At 44.6% G+C, this 12,270-nt stretch overlaps 1 protein-coding gene across 6 annotated transcripts in view; it reads right to left on the bottom strand.

Annotated features, from left to right (window-relative positions):
• Positions 1–12,270, bottom strand: part of stag2b (STAG2 cohesin complex component b) — a 173,134-nt gene that overhangs the window by 107,685 nt on the left and 53,179 nt on the right. For all 6 annotated transcript variants that reach the window (XM_059651403.1, XM_048544322.2, XM_059651402.1 and 3 more), the window contains exon 2: positions 5,545–5,686. In XM_059651403.1, the coding sequence (XP_059507386.1) occupies positions 5,545–5,588 (44 nt within the window). In that variant the 5' untranslated portion in view covers positions 5,589–5,686. The remainder of the gene's footprint in view (positions 1–5,544; positions 5,687–12,270) is intronic.

The raw sequence follows: 12,270 nt of genomic DNA, 5'->3' as shown, positions 1-12,270 counted from the left end.
AACCATGATTGGCCTATTGCCATTCTAAAACCATGCTCTCTCTGCAACACATCTTTTTTGAAGTCATGAATTATCTTAACTGTTACAGTTCCTTAACTATTATAGTTCCTCAACTGTCTTTACAATTATCTCTTTTCCAAGTCCATCCTAGCTAATTGTCTTTCTTCCTTACAATTACACTTACATTCAGCACAATTGTTTTAAATCCAAATGTCTCCCCTGCAAACTGAATGCTAAATTCTGCAAGGTTTTGATCACTATTTTTGAGGGATCTTTTACTCTAAGATCATTTATTGAACCTATCTCATTACATATCACCAAATTCAAATGGTGACTAAACTGGCATAGTAAAGTGACTTTGTATTCTGTGATGGGCAATTCCAAAGATTCATGAACCCGAGTGAAGAAATCTCTCAGCTCAATCTTCGTTTTGAAACACCTTCTTCTGTGACTCTGGTCCTAGTTCTAAAGTCTTTATCTGGGGAAACAAACTCTTAACATCTACCCTGTTGAGCCCTTTCAAAGTCTTCCAAACCCAAGAAAATATAGGCCCGTTCCATCAGTGTCTCGTCAGATGATGATCCTCCCATCGTAGAAATCAACCGAGTGAACCTTCATTCACTCCTCCAAGCTAAGCACGTCCTTCTTTTGATAAGGTCATAACAATGTAAGCAATCTAGAATAGCAACGTACAATTGCAGCAAGGCAACTTTACTTGTGTACACAAACTTGCCAAATTTCAAACATTACTTAATTTGCTCATTTATTTGTGTCCTGACATGCAGTTTTCTGCATTAATGGTACAATAACTCTGAAGTCTTGCCAACATTACTGTTAAAAGTTTATTGCTGTAAAAGTACTACGTTTTTTTCCTTTTCTTCCCACCAAAGTGAATAATCTCACTGTTCACTTAATAGACCAGCTACCAAATTATTACCTACTTAATTAATTGATCGATACACCTCCATGTCTCCTCACAATTACTACATCACCTTGCCTTGTATGATCAGTAAACTAAGGTAAGTTACCAAGAATAATTCATTTAGGTTTTTATTATAGATTTCTATACTGATGCTCCAAGCTTAACACTAGATAGAGGGCCAGCACTTGAAAATACCGTTTATCTATTCTGCACTTTTCAAAATAATCTTGCATATAGGGGTCCCCAATTTAAGAAAGCTCGGACTTAGGAACTTAATCATATACTAGGGTTTAATTTGAAAAGCCCAATGTATGAATGCTTGTGCTAAGAATATGCTCATATGCAGAGGTGTAATTCTGAAGACTCAATATACAAACATCTCTTGCACGTACGAAAAGCTTATTTATATTGTCCTTGTATCCGACTTCCGCACAAATTGAATTACAAACGGACTCGTTGTTAATATATTACCCCAATCCCATGAGCTGTAGCTGTCATACATGGGCTTCAGTAAGGCGTTTGATAAGGTTCCCCATGGTAGGCTGATGGAGAAAGTGAAGTCACATGGGGCCCAGGGTGTATGAGCGAGATGGATAGAGAGCTGGTTGGGCAACAGGAGACAGAAAGTTGTAGTGGAAGGGAGTTTTTCAAAATGGAGAATTGTGACCAGTGGTGTTCCACAGGGATCTGTGTTGGGACCACTGTTGTTTGTGATATACATAAATGATCTGGAGGAAGGTCTGATTAGCAAATTTGCAGATGACACTAAGATTGGCAGAGTAGCAGATTATGAAGGGGACTGTTGGAGGATGCAGCGGAATATGGATAGATTGGACAGTTGGGCGGAGAAATAGCAGATGGAGTTCAATCCACGCAATTGCGAGGTGATGCGAACTACACGGTAATTGGAAAAGCCCTGGGGAAATTGGTGCACAGAGAAATCTGGGTGTTTGGGTCCACTGTACTCTGAAAGTGGCAACGCAGGTCGATAGAGTGGTCAAGGCGGCATACGGCATGCTTTCACTCATCAGACGGGGTACTGAGTACAAGGGTTGGCAGGTCATGTTACAGCTGTATAGGACTTTGGTTCGACCACATTTGGAATGCTGAGCTCTGGTCGCCAAACTACCAAAAGGACGTGGATGTTTTGGAGAGGGCTCAGAGGAGGTTCACCAGGATGTTGCCTGGTATGGAGGGTGCTAGCTATGAAGAGAGGTTGAGTAGATTAGGATTTTTACATTAGAAAGACGGAGGTTCAGGGGAGGACCTGACTGAGGCCTACAAAGTCATGAGAGGTACAGGCAAGGTGGACAGCAACAAGTTTCTTTCTCCCAGAGTGGGGGACTCAATTACTAGGGGTCACGATTTCAAGGTGAGAGGGAAACAGTTTAAGGGAGATATGTGTGGAAAATTCCTTACGCAGAGGGTGGTGGATGCCTGGAAGGCATTGCCAGCAGAGGTAGTAGGGACAGGCACGATAGCGTCATTTAAGATGTATGGATGGTCAGGGAACAGAGGGATACAGATCCTTGGAAAATATGTGACAGGTTTAGATAGAGGCTCTGGATCTGTGCAGGCTTGAAGAGCCGAAGAGCCTGTTCCTGTGCTGTAATTTTCTTTGTTCTTTATTCTTCTCTCAATGAAATACATGTTTGAAATCTGAACAAATGCCTTTTCAAAATCTAAGTAAATGACATCTACTGATTCCCTTTCAATTATCCTGCTGGAAAAATCCTCAAAATATGTAATAGATTTGTCTATTCTATAGAATATATGTAATAGAGCTGCCTGATATGTATTCTCTTACAAGAATCTATTTTTCATTCCTAGGCCAATTTCTAATTGAAAACCAAACTTTATTTTGATTCTCCATATCCTGAACATTAACTGATAGCCTGCAGATGAAACTTCACCAAATGCGTGTTGGAAGTCCAATTACATAGGGTGAATGTACTTTTTTTTATTTAAATGTTTAGTTGCCAATTAAAAGCTTTGAAGGTGGAAGGTACATACAAGGAGCATACGACTGTAAGTAAGAAGCCACATATATCCAAGTGCACCCATTGTTGATCTCATCAATATCTTTAAAAATAACTCCAAAGGATAAGGCCTGCTGCATTTATTGCCCATTCTTAGCTGTTCTGAGAAAGCGACAGGTGAGATCTCTCTTCTCTTTGTGTTTACAGTTGTCCCAGAATGGAATAATGCAAATTATTTCAGGATGTAAATTAAGAAACAATAAAGAAACAGTGATGAACAGCCAAGTCAGGATAATTGGTGCGTGACTTGATGTTTTCACACAAAATTCTTTCCTGGAGACAGATTTCACAAGGGAGCAAGTCATTGTTCAAGTTGCTCATGTGCATCACAAGACTCCATAGTAGCAGTACTATGTCCAATACTTGGAAGCAAATTACTAAATTGCGAAATCATACAACACAGGTCTGAGAGCAAAGCAGCAAGACTAGGTAGAAACAAAATGTTCATAAATCTTAAGCAGGGCACCCTTGCCATCAGATAATTACTAAGTGAGAGAACAACTAAGATTTTGCTCCGTGTGCACTTGATCAAAAACATCAAGCAAACATATTTTGCAAGACACATTTGTTGAAGTGTAGCCTTGGCTCTAAATGTTGGCAACTACTGCCTATTGCAATTCACAGCATTTAAAAAAAGTCCAACACTTCGTTCAAACATATCAACCAGCAGTGTGCCTCAAAGACTGGTGCTGGGTCCACTGATTTTTGTCATTTAAAGACATGATTTGGACGTAAACATAGAATGTATGGTTCGTAAGTTTGCAGATGACACAAAACTTGATGGTATAGTGGACAGCCAAGAAGGTTACCTCAGAGCACAAGTGGATCTTCAACAGGTGGGCTGGTGGGCCAAGGAGTGGCAGGTGGTTGAATTTAGGTGAGGTGTGAGGTGCTGCATTTTGGTAAGGCAAATCAGGGCAGGGCTTATACACTTATGAGGTCCTGGGGAGTGTTGCTGAATAAAGAGGCCTTGGAGTGCAGATTCATTGTTCCTTGAAAGTGGAGTCACTGATAGATAGGGTAGCGGAGGCGACGTTTGGTATGCTTGCCTTTATTGGTCAGGACATTGAGTATTGGAGCTGGAAGATCATGTTGCAGCTACACAGGACTATGTTTAGGCCACTTTTGGAATACCACGTTCAAATTCTGGTCTCCCTGCTACAGTAAGGATATTGTGAAACTTGAAAGGGTTGAAAAAAGAGTTACAAGGATGTTGCCAAAGTTGGAGGGCTTGAGCTGCAGGGAGAGGCAGAATAGGCTGCAGCTATTTTCCCTGGAGCATCAGAGGCTGAGGGATGACCTCGTAGAAGTTAAGAAAATGATGAGGGGAATGGATCGGTGAATAGACATGGTCTTATCTCTGGAGTGGGGGAATCCAAAACTAGACGGCATAGGTTTAAGGTGCGAGGGGAAATACTGAAAAGGGACCTAAAGGGAAACTTTTTCCATGGAGGATGGGGCATGTATGGAATGAGCTGCCAGTAGTGTTGGAGGCTGGTACAATTACAACATTTAAAAGGAATGTGGCAGAGTTTAAGAGGGATATGGGCCAAATAGTGGCAAATGGAACTAGATTTATACAGGGTATCTGGTCAGCATGGACAATTTGGACTGAAGAGTCTGTTTCCACGATGTACAACTCTGTGACTGCATTAATTATGAATGAATTCAGGTGAAGCATTCTAGGTTTGGTGTGGGGGCAGGGGGTGGGGAGAGGTAGAGGAGGAGGAGGAGAAGGGTGGTTTACACCTGAAGGATCTGCAATCAATTAAATGAAAGTAGTAGTATATATGGGGGCAGTTCCTAAAAAGGCTAAATTACTAAAGGAGCTTCGCCACATTCTCATATTCACAGATCAGTTTGCACTGAAAAAACAAAGTGCTGGTTACAGACTGCATCAACCAGCTAAAAGCACTTCACAAAAAAAGGAATATATAAGAAATCTTAAGAGGAGACAATGACGTAAGAATAATGCCACTGGGCGAAGGGCCATGGTTGATGGTTCAAGGGCTCGTGGCACACCAGCAGCCTAGGTTCAGGCCACATGCCTTCCAGGGGTGTGTCAAAACACATCTGAACAAGGTAAGTAGAAAACTGTAGTCTGTTGTATTGAACTGCAGTTTATGCATATGTAGAGAAATAAAATGCCTAAATTCAAGATTCCAGTGATCAAACAAAAGATGCAAGATATGAAAACATAAATAAAAGGAAGAAAAAGCTCCAAATGTAAAAATTCAGTTTGGTTGTGCTGAACATTGGAAATGTACCATGTGATTTGGTACTGAGATTTATCAGCCTCAATTACTTTGTGCCAAGGTGTGGAAATCAAATAAACTAGGGCCAGCTTAGGTTAGTGACATATGTCCTCCTGAGATCACCACACCACCGAAATTCACCTTCTGAGCTAGCACGTGAAGATTAGCCTCTTGTGTGAGCCGCTGACCCGCCGAACTATATCTCAGCCTAAAACTCTGGCTTCCAAGAAAAGATACAAAAATATTAACTGTATAGTGTTGGAAAACATGCAAGATTAGCAGTTTTCATTATGAAACATTGTGAGGCTGAATAACTAAAACAACTTACTGAGGGAGATGAAATTCTGTGGGTATTTCAGGTTCAGCTATCATCTCCTACACATCTTCTGTGACAAAGATATATTTTATTTGTCTTCACAAGGTCACAACTGCAGTGTGTTCAGTTCCAACCTAGTCACAGAACGAAAAACCTGAAAGGAAGAAAACATGAAACTGAATCTTTTGACTTTCTCCCTTTTAGTCTCTCCACATTTATAGTTTACATTGAAAAAATCATCTTGTGTGGCACTTAATCATACAGATCAGAAGCTCCAGTTTTGTTCCCAGATAATGATGACCGGTAGCAATTCGGGAACTAATTGGGTTTGTGATGGTGGCAAACAGGAAATTAGCTAATTTTCACTGGTGTTGATAAATTAGAGCAAGATTTGCCCTAAAATGGGGCCTGGGTGATGACAGAATTGAAACAGCACATGTTTATAGTTACCCATCACTAACTCTCTACGGTGATAATGAAAGAATAGCCAATTTGAATTTGAAACAGTACTCCAGTAGGTAACAGTTCTTTGACGAGGATAAAGTCAAGACTCACAACTTTTCAATATAATATGTTTAAAAAAATACTAAGCTTAACTTCATATACTATACTACTTTGACAAATGATAAGTTTCTCGACGAACTAAGATGTAAAAATCTTCCACACAGGCAGCCAGTTTAAAGCAAGATTTCAGGATATCTTTACATTCTCATAGATGGGAAAACGTACCTGCAGAAAATATGGGAGTGGTTCAGTGGCCCCAAAGGAGGGGGTACAAAAGGTGGAAAAAGAGTGAAGATCAAAGTAGTAAAGTGAAGGGGAAGGAGGTAGTAGTCAAGTAATAGCAGATGCCGAAGAAACATAGCAAGCAAGGAGGAGGTGGTGAGGATGAGGTTAGGAGAATGATAAAGGAGGAACAAATGAGGAATGGAGAAGTGGTGAAGGGAGAAAATGGGTGCAAAAACAAAAGCAGGGAGATAGGGGAAAAGGGTAGGGAAGTGGAACTAATCAGGTCTACAACTTTTGTTTGTATATGTCCACCTAAAAGAAAAATACTACTTTTTAATCATTGACCCGAGGCTCAAGCATTAACTTGCTCAGAGAGGTGTTCCATTGAAATTTCTCAGAGCTCCTAATTTTCATGATCACTTGTCGCTAAGTCCCTTCTTTTCCTAGTAGCTTTGTCTTGTCACTACTGATGTTGAAGTAATCAGCCGTGGCATCAGCAGCCTTTGTGACAAATTGATAAAGTGTAGTTTCAGCGGCACGTCGTGATATGGTAAAAGCAATGAGGTTAGTTGGCTTAAAGCAGCAACTACGACAAGGAAGGAGCCCAAGAATGAATGGCAGCAGAGTACAGGAATAGTTATCTGGCAAGCACATCAAACAAAACAATCATGATAATGAACCAAAAGACAAGTTAGGTGCAAAATGATGCTTCATGAAAGGGCAAATCCAAAGTCTTCAGTAAGGTCTATAATCTCAGAAACATAAAAGCAGAAACAGTAAGAATTAGCGGGCTGCCTGGGACTATCAATAGTGACCAATTTTTAAAAAATTATAATCTGTATTCACACATACACAAGTACGCATGAGTGGTCAAATGCGCATTGCGAGTCAGTGAGGGGCAGGAGGTATGGGGGAAGCACACACAAACGCAAGATGTGATGTAAGTAATCCGCAGACTAGCAGATGCCTGACAAATTCATTACTTTGCAGGTTTCTAAATGCATCTACATCAAAGATCATATGTAGCATGTTTCTGTGGAACAGGATCTGAACAAGTCAGGTACTCAGAGGTCCCTCTGGACAATCAGGCTTCTGCCTTCTTTCTTGCCTTAAAACAACTATGGGCAGATGTTTCAGATATGGCTACACATTGGGCTCCCCCACTTAAAATCTGGTTGCATTTCCCTGGTTCACAGCAATAGATTCTGGGTTAACAGAGTTTGGTGTATAGGCAGCCCAATATTCAAGTTGCTGCTTAAAGCCAGGAATAAAGCAGAATAGATTGAGATGGAGCAAGTAAGTCTTAGAGTTGAGCAAAAAGATAGGTCAAATTTCAACATTTTAACAGCTTCTGGGAAAAAAATGAAAGCACTGCCCATCAAAGGCTTTGAGGGCTGAGGTGAAGACAATGGGAATCAGAAATTGCATCACTTTAATGAGGGCTCGTAAGGCAGCAGTCAATGAAGAACCAGGCGCTGCAAGTCTGGTGGTGTCCCCAGCCAAATTATTACAGGAATAACAGGGACGCATATCATAATTTCCACAGATGAGACAAATACATAGGTCAATTAAAAAGTTAAAAAGAAAAGGGTGCGCAACCACACAAGTCTTCTCTTACAAATTCCACGGTCATTTTAAATTTATGGTTTCAACAGCAATAATTCTGCAACAATGTAAAATCCAAACCATGACGGGTTCCCTTCATCACGAGCAAACAACTTCGATTTATTTTACACTTTGAATACTGGAAAGAAAAGCTCCAACAACAAAAAACTGCAAGGGAATATCCAGCAAAAACAATTGGATTGCTCATTTTGTACTTGTGCTATATCACACCAACCTTGGACACAATGTGATTGGTATACAAAAGCCCTCTACAGATAATGTTAAGAACATGTCAATTCTTTTGCACAATTCAATTACTGGTCGGTATAAAGTCTCAGTAGTTTAATAGCAACAGCTAAAGAAGCAATTGAAGCAGTTACCAATTATTTTCCAAAAGCCCACCACAACTTCAAGTAATTAATTTAATTTAATGAAACAGTTTATTGAAAATGGAACATTGGCAAATTTAAGATGCTCAACAATTTAGACTTCTTTCTTAACAACTTGGGTTGATGTCCTGTTTAAATGGATGACCTGCAAAGAAGATCTTTTTGCAAGGTCTTCAAAGAGATTTACTTGATTGTTCCATAGATAAGGGGCAGTGAGAAACAGATCAGGAAATCACAGATTAGTCAGTCAGATATGAGTGATGGCAAAGTTATTAGAAAGAATTGAGACACAGAATAAACCTGCACTTAGACACAGATTAATCAGGTCTAGTCAGTATAGATTGCTTAAAAGGCGGCTGTGTTTCACAAAATTTAAGGGGATCCTTAGGCAGATGACTGGTTTGCCATGCAGAGTCACACCAAAAAGAGTGGCTTTATTACCTACTCTTTTTCACCCGAGGATGATGGTTTCGAATGCAATGTCTGGAGGGTGAGTGAATCTCACCAGCTTATCAAGTACTGAGATGAACACGAAGTGTCATAACATTCAAGGCTATGGGGTTGGCACATCAAAGTGCGACTAGTGCAGGTAGGTAGTGATAGTATATTTTAAGAGGTACTAACTTGGAGGCCTGAAGTGTCTCTTCTGGACTGTGAGATTCTATTGGACCTTTACATTTTCTCTCAAGCAACTAAATTGCCCCCAACTTAACTCTGCTCCAAAGTTCTGAGACGAAAAATAAGCTATGCATCTCTCTGACGGTCCAGACATCCCAGAAGAAGTATACAGCAAAATTGCGTCAAGGAAATTTTCAATTCCAAGCATTATTACTGCTGCTCTTGAGAAGATTAGGGCCAATGAGAAAATAATAACTAGGTTTAAATGCAGAATTAACAATAAAACACATAATAATTCAGAAACATGGCGAATGTAGGCACCATCATGAATCACTTTGGAACTGATGCGCTGAGTAAGAATCATACAGCACGGAAACAGACCTTCAGCTCAAACTCATCCATGCCGACCAGGTTTCCTAAACTGAAGACCATAGACACAGGAGTGGAAGTAAGGCCATTCGGCCCATCGGGTCCACTCCGCCATTTAAATCATGGCTGATGGGCATTTCAACTCTACTTCCCTGCACTCTCCCCATAGCCCTTGATTCCTTGTGAGATCAAGAATTTATCGATCTCTGCCTTGAAGACATCTAACAAAATACCTTGCAAGAACCGTGGCAAACACTACATTGGACAAACTGGCAGAAAGCTAGCCACCAAGATACATGAACATTAACTAGCCACAAAACGACATGACCCACTATCACTCGTATCCTTACATACAGATAAGGAAGGACACCACTTTGATTGGGACAACACATCCATCCGAGGACAAGCCAAACAGAGACATGCACGAGAATTCCTAGAAGCATGGCATTCCAACCGGAACTCCAACAAACACATTGGCTCCAAGTCAATCTACCATCCCCTGAGAAAAAGAACAGGAACTGACATCACCAACGCAGGAAATGACATCACCAACCCAAGGAAACCTAACCAGATAAATAGAAAGCGGGACATAACACCAGCGCTTTGTCGGAGGCTCACTGTTGATGTTACCGAGAATGGTGACGAAACATCTGGGTACAAACTTTACAGCTCAGTGAACCAGCTTACATCTCGAACACAACAAAGACCCACTCTCTTGTGGACTGAGAGGACGAGAGTGCTGTCTTGGAGGTGAAAGGAGGACGTCGGGTTGGCTGTGCACCCTTGCGACCAGTGGATCTTAGTGCTGGCTTCGGCCTAACGCTGGTTCAGGGGAGCAGCCAACCTGCAACGATGGCTGCGGCAAGTGCTCGTGCCCCAGGTCAGGGGGTCCGGAACACCATCCGTGTTTCTGTAAAGAAGGTGGATGAAGGTGCACCTGTGGACCGCACCTTCTTCGTGAAGAGGGTCCTGTTGGACTGTTGTGGGTTTGCTGCTGCGGACATTTACTGCCTGCAGGATTTCCCCGGAGGAGGTTTTTACGATGTGACCTTCCGGAGTGCCAAGCTTTGCGAGCGCTTCCTGGAGGTTTTCAAGGAGAAAGGAGGTGAGGGCCCCCTCTCTGTATTGACCGCTGTCCCACTGTTTGTGATGCCAGCACAGAGGAGCCGTATGGTGACTGTACACATGTACAACCCGCATGTGCCAGCAGTTGATGTCCTGACCTTCCTCGGAAGGTATGTGAAGGTGGAAGGGGACCTAACTGACATGGTGGACCCCTTTGGCATCTGGACGAGTAAGAGGCAGGTCAAGGTGACGCTGAGGATGGGCGCAGACGGGAATGTCGCACACCCACCGTCCAGCTTCGCGATCGGCGGGAGCAGGGGCTACCTGACCTATGCAGGGCAACCTAAAGTCTGCCATGCCCGTGGTAGGTCAGGTCACGTGGCGGCCGACTGCAAAGTCACCATCTGCAGGAACTGCAGGGAGGAGGGACACCTTGCAAAGGATTGCCCACGAGAGAGAAGCTGCAACCTTTGCGGGGAAGCGGGCCACTTCTATAGGGCATGCCCGCGGCGGGGTACCACCTACGCCCAGGTCGCCGGCAGGGGAAATGCGGGGCCAGCCCCCCCGGAGGAGAGGAAGGCACCAGGGCCCAGCAAGGACCCCACTAATGTGCAGGAGGGCCAGTACGTGCAGGAGGGCCCAGCCCTGCAGGATGGGCCCGAGGCCAGCAAAGCACCCCTGCAGGCTCCGATCCCCCCCCGACAGCCCGGAGCCAATAGAGGCGGCGACAGGCGACCCAGGGGGGTGGACAACAGTCCGGAAAGCGAGGAGGAAGGTGCGTCGACGGGCCCAGGAACCGAAACAATCAGGAGGGAAGAGACAGCTACAGGGGGGCTATAAGAGCTCCTCTGACGAGGAGGATTCGGAGAGGGCCCACCCGAAGCAGAAGTTAAAGGTCTCGAGGGGGAAGGAAAGCAGCACCCCGCTTCCAGGTGACGGGAGGCGTCCTGAGGCTCACTCCGACACCCAGTCAAGTGCCGCTGGAGCACTGGAGGGCCCCCCGGAACTTCCAGGCGGGACGGAGGAAACAGCACGTCCCCAGCCTGATCCGGAGCCGGACCCTCCTGCCTCCGCACCCCTGACGGGGGGATGCCACCCGGAAGGCAGCACAGACGGTTTCCTGAGCCCAGAGAGCGTCCAGCAGTTAGCCCGGGCAATGGGCATGAAGGGACAGATGGAGGGGCTGGACCTTGGACTTGGGGAGGGTACTGCGGTCACTGCCCACAATGGGGGTACGAATTGCGAGCATTAATGTGTGCAGCGTCAAGTCAACCGCGAGATGTGTGTCCACGTTGGCCTACCTGACCACCATCAAGGCGGACCTCCTGTTTCTGCAGGAGTGCGGGATACCGCACCTCGGCAGGTACGGGAAATGGTCTGGCGCCTGGGCCTGTGGGCCTTCGATCTGGTCGGGGGGTAACGACTGTCGCTCCTCGGGCCTGGCTATTCTGCTGCGGGGGCACAACTTCACCATCTCTCAAGTTCAGGAGGTGGTGGGGGGGGGCGCCTCCTAGTGGCTGACATCACCTACAGGAACGCTCCCCCGAGGCTGATCAACGTGTACGCCCCAGCGGTACGGAGTGAGCGGTTGGCCGTCCTGCAGCGGCTTCCACCCCTGCTGGCTACGTCCAGGCCGGTCATCCTAGGCGGAGACTTCAACTGCATCATTGATGCAGATGGAAGATCCGGCGTGGGGACAGCAGGTGGGGGGATTCAACTGGACGTCACGTCCAGATTCCTGATGGGCACGGTGAAGGACGCCAAGCTGCTCGACGTCTTCAGCACCCCTGCAGACAGAGCGCAGCAGAGGTACGCCTGGTCGCGGCCAGACGGGTCTATCCGCTCAAGGATAGACTTCCTGTTTGTGTCACGGACGTTCTCGGTCAGATCCACTGGTGTCGAGCCGGTGTTCTTCTCTGACCACTGCCTCCTGTTGGCCGACTGTCACTTACAGGACGACCAG

Source organism: Stegostoma tigrinum, chromosome 15, assembly GCF_030684315.1.
Source record: "Stegostoma tigrinum isolate sSteTig4 chromosome 15, sSteTig4.hap1, whole genome shotgun sequence".
Classification (NCBI taxonomy): domain Eukaryota; kingdom Metazoa; phylum Chordata; class Chondrichthyes; order Orectolobiformes; family Stegostomatidae; genus Stegostoma; species Stegostoma tigrinum.
This window is presented reverse-complemented; position numbering and strand designations above follow the sequence as displayed.